At 44.0% G+C, this 17,598-nt stretch overlaps 1 protein-coding gene across 7 annotated transcripts in view; it reads left to right on the top strand.

Annotated features, from left to right (window-relative positions):
* Positions 1 to 9,252: 9,252 nt before the first annotated feature.
* Positions 9,253 to 17,598, top strand: part of DLG5 (discs large MAGUK scaffold protein 5) — a 155,728-nt gene continuing 147,382 nt past the window's right edge. For 3 of the 7 annotated variants that reach the window (XM_077930620.1, XM_077930624.1, XM_028729152.2), the window contains exon 1: positions 9,255 to 9,818. In XM_077930620.1, coding sequence (XP_077786746.1) covers positions 9,464 to 9,818 — 355 coding nt within the window. In that variant the 5' untranslated portion in view covers positions 9,255 to 9,463. Of the gene's footprint in view, positions 9,819 to 12,547; positions 12,606 to 17,598 lie in introns of those variants that run through there. The other 4 variants (XM_077930623.1, XM_077930621.1, XM_077930622.1 and 1 more) reach the window with 3 other exon arrangements.

Genomic DNA, 17,598 nt, shown 5'->3' on the forward strand with positions numbered 1-17,598 from the left:
CAATGTCTACAACTTCAGCACATTCCCTCATTTTCTGGAAACACTGGGGCAAAAAGCTTTGGGTCCACAGTATCATTCTCTCGTGATCTTTTCTGGTCTTCCCTCCCATACCGCTGCTTGTATAATCCAGCCTTGACACGATACTTCTATCTAAATCTTTGCATTCCCATCTCATACCCTACAGTTTCCTTTTACAGATGGGTAGCCGTGTTGGTCTGCCATAGTCAAAACAAAAAAAATTCCTTCCAGTAGCACCTTAAAGACCAACTAAGTTAGTTCTTGGTATGAGCTTTCGTGTGCATGCACACTTCTTCAGATACACTGAAGAAATAGAACAGTTTCCTGTTATATTTAGTGTCCTCCCCTCCCCATCCTTATTCTTTACAGAGAACTTTTCTGCCCTCTGGCCTCACATTGGATGTCACTGGTAGAGACAACACTTCCTCAGAGCGGAGCTACATTAACCACATTGTGCCACTGGCTGACTTTAATTCAGCCATGCAGGTTCATGCTGAACTCTTTCCCTCCGGGGCAATTTCGCCACAAAAGGAGGGTGGGAGTCCTTTTGTGTACTGCAAGCTGGAATTTGATTGCCATCACAGCTATGACTATTGACTTGAGTGATTTCCGGCTGTAAACGACCGACTGTGCTGGGAAGCGAGCTTACACTCGGGGTGATAAGATAGAAAGAGACCCGCAAGTTTGCCTCAATAGCGTGTTGCTACGTTCGCCCCGTGCTTATCATAGTATCCAGGATGCTATGCTGACAGTACTATAGGGTGGCTGTTTATGCATCAGCAAAAAAAGATGGACTTTGTCACCAAAAGGGGGACAAAGTAAAAATGTAAAATTTCATATGCTTATATATCTAATTAGGGGACACAGGTGGCACTGTGGTCTAAACCAGGGAGCCTAGGGCTTGCTGATCAGAAGGTCGGCAGTTCGAATCCCCACGCGGGGTGAGCTCCCGTTGTTCGGTCCCTGCTCCTGCCAACCTAGCAGTTTGACAAAGTGCAAGTAGATAAATAGGTACCGCTCCAGCGGGAAGGTAAACGGCGTTTCCATGCGCTGCTCTGGTTCGCCAGAAGTGGCTTAGTCATGCTGGCCACATGACCCGGGAGCTGTACACTGGCTCCCTCGGCCAGTAAAAAGCGAGATGAGCACCGCAACCCGAGTCGTTCACGACTGGACCTAACGGTCAGGGGTCCCTTTACCTTTATATATCTAATTGCATGCAAACTCAGAATGATAGTAACTTAGATAGAGACAGGTATTATGCATGTCTGCTGTCCAGGTACTAACTTGAGGGGCAACCCCTGTTTATGTTTCCTTATGTCTAAAAGAGACTTCGGTTGAACAGCCTTTCAGGGAGAGGACTTTAGTCTGTAAAGTGAGAGATATGGCCACACTACAACCCTATGAAAAGATGGGTAGGTATATTGTGTCATTCATGGCCTGGATGCTGGGGGCAAGGCCCAGATGGGGTCGTGGGTATGTACCAGGTGAGGGATGGGGGTCAATAGAAATAAATATTTGCCATCCCAGCGCTGAGGTTTATTGCCAGAGCGCAACTCTACTGTTTGGGCAATAGAGTAGTGGCTGCCTAGCAACCACATTTAGCTGATACTGTATTGGGGGGCTGTTCGGCTAAATGTTGCAGGTGTCTTGTTTCTTGCTTGTTATATTTTGCTTTATATAATGTGGTTTTGAACATGATAGAACTGGCTCCAAGCCTTTGGGACAGGCCAGCATAATAAATAAGCGCCATATTGATAGGTTTTAAAAAGAACTTTAGAGAGGTGTTCCTTTTGGATGAGCAGCGATAATTTGTACTTCAGGCACAACTGCTTGTAGATAATCATGAATGTATTAGCATGATGTTTAAAGACTGGGCCTTGCTTCAAATTAATATATGGACCCCAAGGCATTGCGTGTGTTGCCTGCCAAAAGTTCTTGTAATCTTATGGATGCACATTTTTGAATTATTTTCTCGCCTTTATAGATGATTATCATATTTAATCATGCTGGGTTTCCTGATATGAACGCCTTTGGAGGAAAGATGCATCGCACCCAAACCCCAAACCTCTTTGCATATCAGTTGCCCTGAATTTGTGGAATATGTGCTTGTTTATTTTACATAGCAATTAAGAAAATGTCTTTATAGAGCAATAGATGCAGAAAAGGACAGTTCTCTGAAGATAGCAATTCTCCCTCATGGATTGGAAGCAAACATATACAGTGAGGAGCCTTTTGGGAATTATAGGGACAGAACTACCCAAACTATAGAAATTTATTCATGTATGTGACTACAGCAGCAAGAATGTTACTTGCCCAAAAATGGAAAGAAGAAGTCCCAGCAAAGGAAGAATAGATACAAAAACTTAATGGAATATGCAGAAATGGCAAAACTTACTGGAGAAATAAGAAATCAATATAACAAACTTTTTATAAAAGAATGGAAACGGTTTACTGAATATTTACAAACTGTAAACAGATAAGAACATTGACAGGATTATTGGAATAACCTGCAGTTTTATAAGAGTATATATTTAAAGCAGATGAATAAATGAGCAGATTAAGTTAATTTGGATATGCAGAAAATATTAAAAATTAAGGAACCGCAGAAACGGGTGTAAGGAAGTCAAGTTTCGAAATGTTAAAATGATTGTAAATTTATTGAAATGTATAAAACTGAAAATCATAAATAAAATAGGAAAAATATAAAATACATTAAAAAATAGAAGCACTGTAACTATCCAACTTTACCCCTGAAGGCACACTCTTCCATTGTCTCCCAAGACGGATGCGAACAGTAACGATATGGGGGAGTGGGGTTTTTAAGTAAAAATGTTACTTCATCATAGATATACATAATATTTTACTAAGGAATTACACTTATTGCATTAGCTTATGTAATTTATTCATAAATGCTCAGTGTGTCCAATGTGTTCCAAGGCACTTTCTCTTTTCGGGATGAGGGGGGGGGGTGATCAGGGGTTATTTCCTTGACAATGGGTTGAAAGCAACAGGAAGCATCTCCTGAACTTTTTCCCTTGATGAAGAAGTATTTCCTTGAAATGGGATCTCTCTGGCCACTATTAAAAAGTAGTTGTCAACAGTGCCCCACCACAACCACTCTGTGTACTAAAATTTTACACATCACTTGGGAAGACAGGCAAACTAATACCAGTGTACTGGAAGAAGCAAAGATCACCAGTGTCGAAGCAATAGTTCTTCAACATCAACTTCGTTGGACTGGTCATGTTGTGCGGATGCCTGATGATCGTCTTCCAAAGCAACTACTCTATTCCGAACTTAAAAATGGAAAGCGTAATGCTGGTGGTCAACAAAAGAGGTTTAAAGACTGCCTCAAGGCAAATCTTAAAAAATGTAGTCTAAACACTGACAACTAGGAAACACTGGCCTGCGAGCGCTCCAGTTGGAGAACTGCCTTTACTAAAGGTGTGCTTTGAAGACACTCGATCTCAAGATGCAAGGGAGAAACATGCTAAGAGGAAGGCACACTTGGTAAAACCACATCGGGGTCAACTCCCGTCTGGAAACCAATGTCCCCACTGTGGAAGGATGTGCGGATCCAGAATTGGCCTCCACAGACACTTACGGACTCACTGTTAAAACCGTGTTTATGGAAGACAATCTTACTCAGCTATGAGTGATCGCCAAAGAAGAAGAAGAAGGTCCATATTCTTGGTGACCATTGGTGGGGTTGTAGAGACCCATCATAGGACGATGACTGGCTCTGGACAATACAACTTCATAGCAGGTGAGGTATGGAGAACTTGCCCACCAGGCTATATTTCCATGGCAACTGTAAATGTGTTCTAAATCTCATGCCATGGGATTTTTGTACTACTTTGTACAAAAATATTTCCTCCACATGCAAAGCTAGGCGTCAGGTTGTAGCCTAGTGTCCTCCCTGACATCAGGGGATGGGTGGATGCGATCTGGTTCGCCCAAAAATTAATTGGGCTTTTTGAGTGTTCAAGTAAAAATTTTCAAAACAAAACAAAAACAACTCTGGAATGGTTTTCTGAGCATTTGACATTAACACCCAAAAAGCTTTTCCATCTCCACCATTTTGTTCTGTAAATCATCATAAATCTGTCTGTCTGTCTCTTTAAAAATTGTATACCACCCTTCATCCGAAAATCTCAGGGTGGTTCACAGCATAAAAATACAAGCTAAAAGCAAACACAAAATACAGAATGAAAACAAGAAGAAAAACAAAACAAAACAATAATGTCCCCCAAGTCCTAAACCAGTAACATCTACCATCCCACTCTGCAATTGCAATGATTACCCAATTGGTAAACATATATTGAAATGAAAAAGTGGGTGAGAAGGGGAGATTCCACCTTTAAAAACTGTTTATCCAACTTCTCTATGGGAATGCAAAATGGCAATGATTCAGGTATGCTAAGTGATCACCTACCACATACTTAGGGTTTTAAAAAATTATATTAATCCCAACTGCTCTCCATTTAGTACCTTTAGCATCTCTGCAGTCCTTTGCAAACAGTAAAAAAAGGACAAGTGCTGGTGTAACATTGAAGCTAAGAGAATGATCTGTGGTCCAGCTCAATGGTTGAAATCTTACAGCCATAAACTTATTAGGTGGTCTTAAGGAAGGCATATACAGTGGTACCTCAGGTTAAGTACTTAATTCGTTCCGGAGGTCTGTTCTTAACCTGAAACTGTTCTTAACCTGAAGCATCACTTTAGCTAATGGGGCCTCCTGCTGCCGCCGGAGCATGATTTCTGTTCTCATCCTGAAGCAAAGTTCTTAACCCGAGGTATTATTTCTGGGTTAGCGGAGTCTGTAACCTGAAGCGTATGTAACCCGAGATACCACTGTATATATTCTCAGTCTCAGCTGCCCATCCAAAATGTGGGGATAATAATACTGGCTTACTTTCAATGGTTACTGTGTTACAAGACAATTGTGATGATAATAGTTTGTGTGCTATATAGATGCATTTATACAAGTTGCCACCAAAACATCACTTAAAGCAAAATTCAAAGACGAGGGTTCTCTTCAGAAGAAACAACTTGGGCAAGAAAGTTGCAGTGAGACCAGATTTCTTTTTATGTTTGTTCATCAGCACATCACAAATAATAGGAGAGGTCCTTGGGACCAGCTTGAGCTGCCAATTGCCTATAATGTCCTATATTTTCAATGTTACAGATGAAGGCTGGAAAACCCATCACAGCGATACAGTTTTTTGCAGCCTCCTCCTGGTTAGAACAGCTATTAGGTTGGAGTGGAAAATGGGAAGTGGGACAGAAGCTGGCAGGCAATCTAAGGCGGAGGTTGGCAGGTCTCTGGCTTCTTGAAGTTCTTGTAAAAACCAAAACTGGATCCAAGATCAGGGCAGAGCCAACATGTTGTCATAGAACTGTAGAGTTGGAAGGGGCCCTGATGATCATCTCGTCCAACCCCCTGCAATGCCTGAAGGTTTGGACTAGAGCTGCCATCAGTCCCAGCTAGCAAGACCAATTGTCATGGATGATGGGAGTTGTAGTCAACAATATCTGGATGGCACTATGTTGACTATCCCTGCTCAGGATCTACCATCCAGACCAAGGCAACTGCAATGAAAGAACAGGCTATCTCTGAGCACATACGGAGTCCAGGAACTTGTTGTCAGTACCAGATCTTAACTGAGCTCAGAGTCCTTTCCATGCAAAAGTCTAATCCCAATTAGCATTCTTCATTTCACCAGCCTAATTTAGGCCCCATCTGCACTATGCATTTAAAGCAGTACCATACCACTATAAATAGCGCTTCCCCCAAAGAATCCTGAGAACTAGTTGTGAAGAGTGTTGAGAGTTGTTAGGTGACCCTTATTCCACTCTTAACAAACTACAGTCCCCATGATTCTTTGGGAGGAGCCATGCCTATTTAAAGTGGTATGATATTGCTTTAAATACATAGGGCAGATGGGGACTTAGGTGGAAACAGTGGTTTTTCGATTGCTATTGTTAAGCAGTTAGAATCAGAAATCCTTGCCGATCTATGGCAAATCGCCTAGAAATCTACCAATAAATCCTGGTCTACCTTCTGTCCACCCCAGTGTAGGTGATGAGAAGAACAAAAAGGGGACAGGAAATACTGCAGGCAGAGTGACTTGAGGGAGGCTAGTGTGCACATGCACCATACAGTGTCATTCTCTGCTGCTATCTGTGCATCTGTTGTGATTTTTAAAAGCACAACCGTGAGACTCCTTCATTTTGACAAAGTTATTTTCCACAAGATGAGCTTAAAAAGGGAACTGCTTCCAGTCATACTTCAGTCAATCTGTCAGCTCATGCAAGTTGGAACAGGATGAGACTGTGTAATATGTGGCAGAAGAAGTCATTCAAATGTCACTTGTGGGAATGCAGATGTAATTCGGTGGTCAGGCATGTGTATGACTGCTTGAGACCTCTGGTCCCATGCTCAGCCTTTCCATGCCTGGAACTAAGAGATTTAGAGCCCTGTATAAGGTATCTACCCTGGTTGCCCTGGGCTTCCCACAGTGACACAGAAGAGCTTGGATGATCATGATAATTTATTTATACCCTGCCCATCCGGCTGGGTTTCCCCAGGATTTCCTTCTCTGTGACTATACCTGCTTACCTCATGTTGTGACCTGTTGAGGTTAGTTGCTCTAGGAGCAGTTCATGGGAAATGTTGGGTTCTCAGTTTGCAACCCGGAGACTCTCCCCTTGCTTTTTAAATCTCTTGAATCAGGAATGCTAGTTTTTCCTATCCATTACCATCCTCCCATCTCAGTCTCCATGCAGGTGTTGTACGCCTGAAGCCCTCTTAATTTTAACAAGAGGGGGCACAGATGATAGGCTGGAGGGCGAACATGTGGATAAAACATGGTTTGACTCCAAATTGAGCAGATGATGATGATGATGATGAATATTAGCCCACCCTTCACTCTAAGGTCCCAGGACAGGTCACAACATTAGAACACTATTAAAAACACTTTAAAGCAACTTGCAATCACAAAAATAAGGTGAGTCCTAAAAATATATAGCTCAAGTGTCAAAAGCCAGGCTAAAAAGGTGCATCTTCAACATTTGCCAGAAGATGTATTATGAAGGTGCCACCTCAGAAGGGAAGGAGGTCCACAATTTAGGAATGCCACAGAGAATGCGCTTTCCTGGACCAAACCTATCCCCTGAGCCTCTGAGGACAGAAGAACCAACAAGAGGATGCTTCTATCAATCTTAGCACCTGAGAAGGTCCATAGGGAAGGAGGCAGTTTTTCAGATATTTGGGGCCTAAGTCATTTACAGCTTTAAATACTAGCATGAGCACCTTGAATTGGGCCCTGAAACAAACTGGCAATTAGTGCAGCTGTTTTAAAACACCAGTTATCTGAGATCTAAATGGAACCTCAACCAGACACCTGGCTTCTGCATGTTGGTCCAATTGAAGCTTAAGAGTCCTCTTCAAGGGCGCACGTAGAGTGCATTGCAATAACCCAGCCTGGAAGTTACAGGAGCATGGTGTACAGTGGCAAAGTCATCTCTATCTATTCCCAAAGGAGCTGCAGCTGGCAAACCAGCCAGAGCTGAAAAAAGGTGATGCCTGCTATAATAAACATGCAAGTGTGTCATCATGCTGCAGCTTGCTTGGCTGCTGACAGGTGAAGCACAAAGAACAAAGCTTCACTACAAGGTAGTCGATATGGGTAAGTTGAGAAAGGGTGTTGCGTGCAAGACTGTCCACATGGGGAGACAGCAAAGGAGCCACCAAAGCAGCCTTTGTTAAATGATAACTTCCATCCCAAAGAGCTTTTTTTTTTTTGGCAGCGCTGCCTGTACCTATTTAAAAGGTGCATCTGGAGGACGGTAATTAAGCGTGGGACGGGCTTCTACCACCCCACCCCCGCCCTTTCCCTTGCAACTCTTGAACAGAGCCAGGGAGCGGCTTGGAGAAAGAGGGAGCTCCTCCTCCCGTTTGCCTCGCCTTACACATTTGCCAAAGCAAAGGCTCTTTTGATTGACGGCCAGGGCGAGCTATGGCGGAGGAAGCTGCGGCGGGGAGCTGGGAAGGCGAAACTTAGCCGAGCAAAGGCGCAGCAGCACCAACAGAAAGGATCCAAAGCATGGAGCAAACAACGGCGGCGGCGGCAGCAGCAGCACGAGTGGCCATCGCCCTCATCCCTTCCTCCTCCTCCTCCTCCTGCTAGGTGCTTGTTGCCTCCCGCTTTTGCACCCCTTTTCCCCTCCTCACTTTTTCTCCCTTCCTTCCTTTCCCCCCGCTTCTCCATTGCTGGGGGCGGGGCGGGCGCCCGCTTTCTTCTCTCCCGGAGCCGAGAGGAAGGCGGCCGCAGGCAACGCAGGGAAATGCATTTCCTGCACCCAGGAAAAACTGCAGGAGCGGCAGAAGCCCGGTGCAGCAAATATGGCTGCGTGCGGCTGCCGGGGCTCCTGAGCGGAGGCCCTGGGAGGAATTGAAGCCTCGCCCCCCCCCCCGCTTTTCCACCGCCACCCCCCTCTTTTGTATAAACGGGGCCTCTCCCCTGCAAGAAAACACCCCAACAACTCTGGGTGGGAGAGAAGTTGGTTCGAGCTTTCATTTTTTTTTAGGGCCGAGATGAAGCGGGGAGCCCTTTGCCCAAAGCGGAGCCAATTCGGAGCTTGCAGCTGAACTCTCCAAGCTTTGGCAGGGAAGAAAACAGAAGAGGGGGAGGGGAAATAAAAATAAAAGGATAGGGTCCCCCCGCTTTTCTCTCGTAAGGGGGAGTTGGTGGGTGGCAGGAGGTGCCGAACTGTTAGGGGACGCAGGAACCACGCCAGCCTCCGCCGTCTTCAGCGCGTGATGACCCGGTGCAGGAAAGGTATTTTTTAAGAGCTACCTGTTTGATTTGGAGTTTGGGGATTCAGAGGGAAGCGAGGAGTGGGTGGGCTTGATCGAGGAGGCAGCGAAAGAGCAACAGTTGTTTTCCCTTCTGCATAACTTTGCCCTGAGTGTGTGCAAAAATAAGTCATTTCCCCCCCTCACTCTTTCCCCCCTTTTCTCTGGAAATCTTCTCCCCCGGAGTAGCGGCTTTGAAGGGGGGTTGGAGGCGGAATGTAGCCGCTCTTCTGCGCTTGCTTTTGCGGTGGGAAAAGGAAAGAGGGGTCGTTGGATCTTTGTCTGGAGGGAGGGAGGAGAGCAGGGGAAGAAATAGAAAAGTTGTCCAGCTCCCTTTTATTGCAGGGGGTGGGCGGGGCCTGTTGTGCGAGGAGGGAGGGAGGGAGGAAGGAAGGAAGGAAGGAAGGAAGGAAGGAAGGAAGGCAGGGAAAGGAAAGGCAAAGGCGCAACGCACCATAGCCAAGCATCTTCTCTTTGCAACTGTGCCTCCGGCGCGCGCACCGGGCGCGCGGCTCTTCCTCCCGGGAGGCGAGGAGTTTGGCGAGTTACTTTCGGCGGGGCTGCAGCGCCTGCCTCCCGGCTGCCATGGAGCCGAAGCACAAGGAGCTGCTGGCCCAGTGTCACCAGAGTCTGGCCCAGGCCATGACGGAGGTGGACAAGGTGATCGAGCTGCTGGATGCCGCGGGGACCCTGAGCCCCATCGACTTGCGAGAGCTGCAGGAAGCCGGGATGGTAACGGGAGGAGGAAGCGATGATGGAGGGAAGGAGGGAGTCTCGGCCAGCGCCTGTAAGGCCGACGTGCTCATCAAGCTGCTCCTGGCCAAGGACCGCGATCACTTCCAGGACCTGCGCGTGGCCTTGGAGAAGACGCAGCCTCACCTGCTTTCCATCCTGTACCTGAATAACGGCGTGGCGGGCGCGCAGCCTGGCGAGGCGGCTGGTGAGTGGGGCTTTGCATCACTCGTGGGGGGCAGCATGGTGGTGGTGGGGGAAGCCTGGGATACAGGGACCAAGGGAGTGCTTTGCCTGCTTTGCATTGATTCAGGGAGCCAGGAGGAAATGCATGGTAGCACATTTCAGGCTGTAAAGTATTGGTGGTGGCGGTAGAAGTAAGTTGCATTACTGGCAGATCGCCCCTCTCCAGGCAGTGTGACACATACGAAGTTAAAGCAATAGCGCCAATTGCAAATAATGCAAACCAGAGGAGAAAAATGCACCCAAGAGCAATAGAGGAAAGCACAACAGATGCAAAAAGCTCCGCTTAAAATCTGTTGTTGTTATTAATAGAGGGCGTCAAACTTCTGTGCAATGGAAAAGGATGTCACATATTAGCACTGCTGGATGTGACTGATGAGAGTTGTGGTTCAAAACATCTAGAGAGCTCCAGGCTGGAGAAGGCTAGGAGGGGTAGCCTAAATGGTTTTTGACTCTACTGCTATTTGGTGTGCATGTGTGAAACGTAGGCATGCAGTTTTCAACATGATTGTATCAAGTTTTTAAATATATATTGATGACCATGTAGGGCAATAGATTTATAACAGTTAGGTGCTGCTAGTGCTTCATGAAGAAGCCCAGTACAGTGTTGAGGCAGGAAAAAAATAAATAGGGAGCTTGAGGGGAGGAAAGGCTACTGGTCTCTCATCCATTTGGGCTTTGCAGAAGGTGCCAGCAGCAACGAGGCACTTCTTCTGCCTTCCACAGAAACTCAGCACAGGGTCAAATTTTGTTCCCTTCCCTGAGTGCTTTGCACCTGCCACAGAACTTGGCCAAAGGGTTTTGTGGAGATGGCAAACAGCAAAGCCAAAATATGTGGACCCCTTCTACTAAAACCACACAATATGTCACTGTGTCCAGATCCAAAGGATCCCTACAGTGATGGCAGGCAGAAGATTGACAGAGATCTGGTGGTAGTTTTATCTATACTCTGATTTAGGGGTTGTTATTGTTCTTAATCTGCTTTTTTCCTCCTCACTATTATGTTCACAAGCCTTGCTTCTTTTCTGCAACAAGGTGCCTCTACTTGTTGAGCAAGTACAAATGTTGAAGCAGATATTGCTTCCTGATATTACATTTTTGGAGAAACTGCATATTTGTTTAATTAATGCCTTTAACCATTACTGTGCCTGGAAGGCAGTGAATGTATTGGTAAGTGGAAAACTGAAATTTTGCCCTCCATCAGCAATGCTGTTACATCCAATGTGGATGAGCCACTAAAATCTTCAGGGCCAATTGCAGTGTTGAAATTATTTCTGTTGGTGGATGACTGAACTGGAGTGGTCTGGTGGAATACGACAGGACTTGACTTCATCCATGGGTAGAAAGGCCACAGAGCCTTCCTGTATGCTTTGACTATTCTTGCTTGGGAAGTGAGAGGAGCTAAGAGAAGTTTGGTTTTAATTATGAGTTTTAAAGTTGTCCACATTTCCTCAATGCAGGAACCTTCCACAAGACACCTTTGCCAAGACGCTTATCTGCAGATTGTCTCAGACAAAGGCATAGTTTATTTAGTGGGCTATTGTAGAGACAGTGGTCTGATGCAGATTGGGGGTGCAGGATTCTCTTTTTCACTTCAGACTCCCCCCCCCCAATACTCATTTCCAGTATCAGAGATTGATTGAGGGGCGAGAACAGCGTTTGAAATTCACCAGGTGCATTGGCTATCAGCCACTTGCAACCAAGTGAAGATGCTTGCATGCTGGGATGGGTGCCTGAGGTCTCCACCATCTGGAGGTGCATGCCTGGGGATCCTTGGATCTTGCTTGTTTTCACACACTAGCAACACATCCTGTAGAATTCTATCAGTGATATTTTATCTGTGACTTCCCTTCTCTTTCCATGGTTCAATTTGCATATAATAAATCCCTGCATATTTTACATAAACTAAACCATTCAGTATTCCATTAATACATCCCTCACAACTTGTTTACACTGTTGAATTTTCTTTATGCTGCCAATGTTTTCAAATGTACACAATTTCCCTCATATATTCAATAAGCATTTTCCAATCTTCTATGAATGTATGCTCTTCTTTTTCTCTTATTCTATATGTTAGGTCCACAAGCTGCACATATTCCATCAATTTAAGTTGCCATTTTTCTTTAGTTGGGACCTCGCTCGTTTTCCATTTTAGGGCTAACAAAACACAGACGTAGTGGCATACATAAATAAAGACTATAAATAAAGACACCTGGAAATTTCCATCTGAATTATCCCCAGCAAAAAGGACTCTGGGTTGTTGTTTTTTGGGAAAAGTACTTTCAGACATTTCATTTCAATCCATTATGAATTATTTCCCAATACTCCGTTACCCTTTTACAGGTCCACCACATGGTGGAAAAAGAAGACTTTTGAGCCGTCTGGCCCCCAAATGGCAACTGGACATTCTGTTTTGACAACTGCAACCCTGGTTTAATGAACCATTTGGTGCCTAGCTTATATATCTGAGTTTCTAACACTGGGAAGTGCTTGAAGGCACAGACTGTCACCTGCTCGAAAAATCAGCCTATATAACAGAGCAGACTTATAAACAAGTGTGTCTGCCACTATTATATCTGATTTGACCCTCAAAGCAACTTGCATCCAGTTCCTTAGGGTACACTCCATTCGCAAGGGGTAGTGAACTGAGCTCCAAAGAAAGTCCCAGATTGTGTGCCAACATTTGAGTTTCCATGAGAAACAGCCAATATGGGAAGAGTTGTGGAACAATACAGCAACCATGTGAGGCAGGGTAGGTTGAGACTTAACTAAGACTCTCTTGATTCATCTTGGGGGCAGTGAATATAGGGAGGAATCTTGAAGCCCTGTTGAGAGTGTTTGGAGCAAAGTTTCCGGACCACTTCTGACATTTTGAGGAACCTTGCTTTATCTGTAATATTTGACCTAGACTTGTTTGGCTAACATTCTTTATTATAGAAATGTCTTACGTAATTTACCATGTTAGATCTGGCATCTCTGCATCAGACCTAGCAAAAAATGGCAAATATGGCCATTAACCCTCTCTCAAACAAGGGAGCCAGTTCCCTTCTGTGGTATCTGTCGTGCAAATACCTCAGAGACAGATTCACCCTCTAGTGGAGACACTATTTCACACAAATGACACCTCCTTGTGAATGTGGTGGCCTCAAAATAAATATTCCTGAGGTGCTTTTAGCGATGACTTGAGTAGGATGTAGACTGCAGTTGAGACACTATGGGGCAGCTAAGTGGTAACTTCTCTCTCAAGTTAATTTCCAGTTCCAGCAATCCTTGAGGACGCTGCTGGGTTTCTTTCTCCAAAGGATTTTAAATTGCGTGTTTGGGATTATAGAGCCTGTATATCTTTGCTGTTTTCATCTGCCTGGGTCAGAATGAGGATTGGGAATAATAATAATAATAATAATAATAATAATAATAATAATAATAATTTATTTATACCCCACCCATCTGGTTTTGTTGGGCTTTGGGTGGCTTCCAACAAAACATTAAAAATACAATAAAACATCAGGCATTAGAAACTTCCCTAAATATTCTGGACTTTGCTGCCACAGACGAATATGGCTACCTCTCTGACAGTTTTCCTTCTAAACTGTCATCTTCGTTAGTGCTGACAGAGCCATGTGTTAGATTTGGGGAGGCTCCTTCATTCTGAGGTGAATTTTTTTTCGGGTAAATATTTCATATGCTTTTAACTGATGCAACTTTCTTCTAAATAACTGTGGGAGTTGTTTCCCTATGGCGGTGCTGTGGGAAATCTGTTCTGAGGGGAACATTTAGGCACCTTTACAGATCCCCACGGTTCCCTGGGGTTCCTTGCAAGTGTCTTCTTGCCTTTAATTTGGAGTTCAGGCCTACCTCAGTCCCTCACCCTGAGGACAAACCTTCGCTTTGTGACCAGTTCTCTGTGACTGGGTCACTGCAACTCCTGAAGAGGTGACTTGTCTTTTTTTTGTATGTTAGATATAAATGATTTTGAGGAGATATGCAGGGTGTTTGTAGAATATGTACTGTTAAAACGGAAAGGGGTCAAATCGCCGCAAGAGGTGTTTAAATTTTGAGAGGTTGGATAGTTACAATGGAATGGTCTCAGTGGTGGGGTGCACCTTTTTATTCTTATTTATTTATGATTATTACTTTGTCAAAATACAATTAAAAGTTTAAAAAATAACTTTTTTAAAAAAGATATAAAAGCCAAGGAAAGCATTTCTGAATATCTATAGGATAAAGAAAATGCATATATTCTGACTGTGTCACGTTTGTTTCCATTTGGCTTAGCCTAAGGCCCTTTCCCTCAGCCAGCCGTCTCCTTATTTAGAGTATAGTTAATGAAGGAATTTAGGGCAAACACAATTAAATTACAGGCTTGTTTGGCGACAGCCAATCATCTCTTTGAATGCTCTTGCTGGAGTTTAAAGTGATAAACAGTTTACTGTGCTTTGAATGTGTGGACAGGAACCAAAATGTTAAGGCTTCTGCTCTTCTTTGTGAGTATTCTGTGTTTGTAACGTTTAATGCCGTGCGGTCAGAGAAGGGTTGCTATTTGCCATATCACTGTCAAGATAGCTGCATAAAATCATCATGGTTATTTGGAAAGTATTATGGCATACATAGAAGAAAACGTGAATATGTGTGTAGCTGGCACAAAATCTAGGATTTTGGGAGGCATGTTGATTTTAAAGAGAAATGTCATGGGCAGTCTTCTTTCTCTGTGTGTCTGATTTCCTTTGGGGCTCTGTTTGAAGTGAGAATGGGGGTGCTTTTTGAGAGGGGGGGTTGGACCCTTAGCTAGCCTGGAAGCCACTTGCAGTCCTCCAGAGCTGGCGCCACAGTAGGAGGACACTTGAGAAGTTTGGTAGGACATGGCCTGTTTTTCTATCACAAATAATACTTTTATTATATATGTTGCATTTATTATTTGTGTAGCTCTGCTAGGGCATGTGGTAGAGGGCAGTCTGCTAGTGACACATGGCTATAGCTGCCTGGGTAGCTCAGCTGATTAGAGCATGGTGCTGATAGCGCCAAGTTTGCAGGTTCAGTCCCCATATGGAACAACTGCATATTCCTACATTGCAGCGGGTTGGACTAGATGATCCTCAGGGGCCCTCCCAACTCTACAATTCTATATCGAGGTTGCCCAGGGTCAGTCCTACAGAAATCCAGCAAGGGTGAATGCCCCCTGGCTAGCAAGGGGAATGGCAGCACAATCTTCTTTCTGAGTTCTCCTAGAAAATTGAAGAGGAGCTAAGAAGAAGCCGGAGCTACTTAGGCTGTTCATTTCAGTTACTTACCTTTTCCAGATTCCACTGTAATTGAGCAAAGACCCAATCTCACATCTGAGCTCCCTCTGCACCTGTCGCAGGCAACCACAAATAGTGGCTACCTAGTAAGCCAAGCTAACATTTGGGGGTGCCAAATATTTTTGGCTGTGCTGCCATTCAAATCCTAGTTACTTACTTTGCACCTTTGAGTCAAATACAGAATTGCAACTTAAGGAGCTGGAAGCCAGTTTTAGCTACCTAAAAAAGCCAGGTCCCTGCTCCAAGGAGAAGGTGAGGTGTAAAGGCGAGGATAAGCAAATGCAGTTTTGTTGCCCAGCAACTGTTATGATTTAAATAAGAGTTGCCAGGCAACTAGGCGCTCCTGATAAGTCTTGAGTTATGGATGACTCATCTCAGTTGTCACATTTTTTTTTATGTCTTCATTGGTAAAACATACAGTGGTGCCTCGCAAGACGAAATTAATCCGTTCCGCGAGTCTCTTTGTCTTGCGATTTTTTCGTCTTGCAAAGCACGGCTATTAGTGGCTTAGCGACTATTAACGGCTTAGCGGCTTTAAGAAAAAGGAAACAAACTCGCAAGAACTTGCAAGACGTTTCGTCTTGCGAAGCAAGCCCATAGGGAAATTCGTCTTGCGGAACGACTCAAAAAACGGAAAACCCTTTCGTCTAGCGAGTTTTTCGTCTTGCGAGGCATTTGTCTTGCGGGGCACCACTGTACCTCAGGTTAAGTACTTAATTTGTTCCGGAGGTCCGTTCTTAACCTGAAACTATTCTTAACTAGAGCCGTGCATTCGCTAATGGGGCCTCTTGCTGCCGCTGCGCTGCCAGCACATTATTTCTGTTCTCATCCTGGAGTGAAGTTCTCAACTCGAGGTAACTCTTCCAGGTTTGCGGAATTTGTAACCTGAAGCATTTGTAACCTGAGGCGTTTGTAACTCGAGGTACCACTGTACTTCTGAATAATGTAAATTAGGCTGCAAGTCCCATTTTGCTCAATGAACCTCTCTAGTAGCAGACATAGGATTGCAGCTTTACTTAATTGCTTTGGCAGAGTTAAAAATAATAGTGAAGTTACCAAATTGAGGGTATTGTGTCTGACAGCTTTGTAGGTTGGCTGGGAATACCAAACGGAAATGTGTATTGGATGACAAAGCAAAACTTTTGCTCAAAACACACACACTCTGTCTTGATGATGTGGTTTTTTTTCCTGAGTCATAGCTCTGATGCATTGCAGTTATTAAAGCATGACCAAATAAAAAAATAACATCTTGAAGGACAAAACCTGAATCTGTGTTCTGAGCGTTAGCAGTTTCTTGATGCAGATTTGGAAATAGGAGTTCTGTATATACATTTTGCCTGTAGACTCCCAAACATCATCATCATTATATGAAATGCGCTAGTTTGGTTTTTTCCAGTTTAAGTAACCGAACCTCGAGATGATTGCATGTGTCACTTGCTATTGGCTTGCTGGTGCAAATAGATCAGTCACTTTCCTGCATTCATCAGCTGAATGTATAGAAGAAAACTGAGAGAGTGGGCAAGGTGTATTATCACACTGCTCTGTCACTAGTTCATACAGCATAATTTACTTCCTCATTGACAACCATGGTGGGAAAAGAGAATGTCTTGGTTTGCATATAGTGTCATGAAGACGAGGTTTTTAAGCAGAGGTTGAATGGCCATCTGTCATGGATGCTTTTGTTGAGATTCCTGCAGTGCAGGGGGTTAGACTAGATGACCCTCGGGGGTCTCTTCCACCTCTACAGTTCTATGATTCTATGAGCAGCAACAAGTCTCAAGCTTATGTACTCTGCTCCCCTGTCTTAGAATGTGGCTACAGTGAGATCAGAAGCTTCCAGTTCCATTTTAGTGTTACATATTAACCCTAAACTGTGGTTAATCTTAACAATAGTTGGTGAAATGAAATGGTTCAAAGATTTATTCATTCATTCATTTATATCCTTTTCCCAGGCCGGGATTCAAGGTGGCTTGCGCAAGTTAACGCAGATAAAATACAGAAAGCTAAAAACATATAAAAGATAATAGTTAAAAAGTGATGAAACCATAACAGAATTAAAACAACTCCAAAATTAAACTTTTTTAACAGCTTAGCAAAACTTCTGATAAAAAACTTTAAAAGTACCAGAAAAAAATGTAATGTGTTCCTACCCCCCAACTCTCAGGGCTCATTTCCCTTGCAAGTCAGTTTTAAGAGAACATTTTATAACACCACAACACAATAATATTATAAAATACAAATAAAGAATTAAAAGTCTGTGGTTAACTCCCCCCACAGCAAATTAGCTAAATACGGCCAGGAATAAAAAATGTTTACAAAGTTATTTTAAAAGCCATCAAGGATGACGCCATACCAGGAAGATTTCTGGATGTAGCAGTAGTGGCTCCTGGTAATATGTTGTGAGGAGCAAAGGAATCCCCTTCTGAAAAAGGGTGCTTCTTTGCTTGG

Source organism: Podarcis muralis, chromosome 6, assembly GCF_964188315.1.
Source record: "Podarcis muralis chromosome 6, rPodMur119.hap1.1, whole genome shotgun sequence".
Lineage (NCBI taxonomy): Eukaryota > Metazoa > Chordata > Lepidosauria > Squamata > Lacertidae > Podarcis > Podarcis muralis.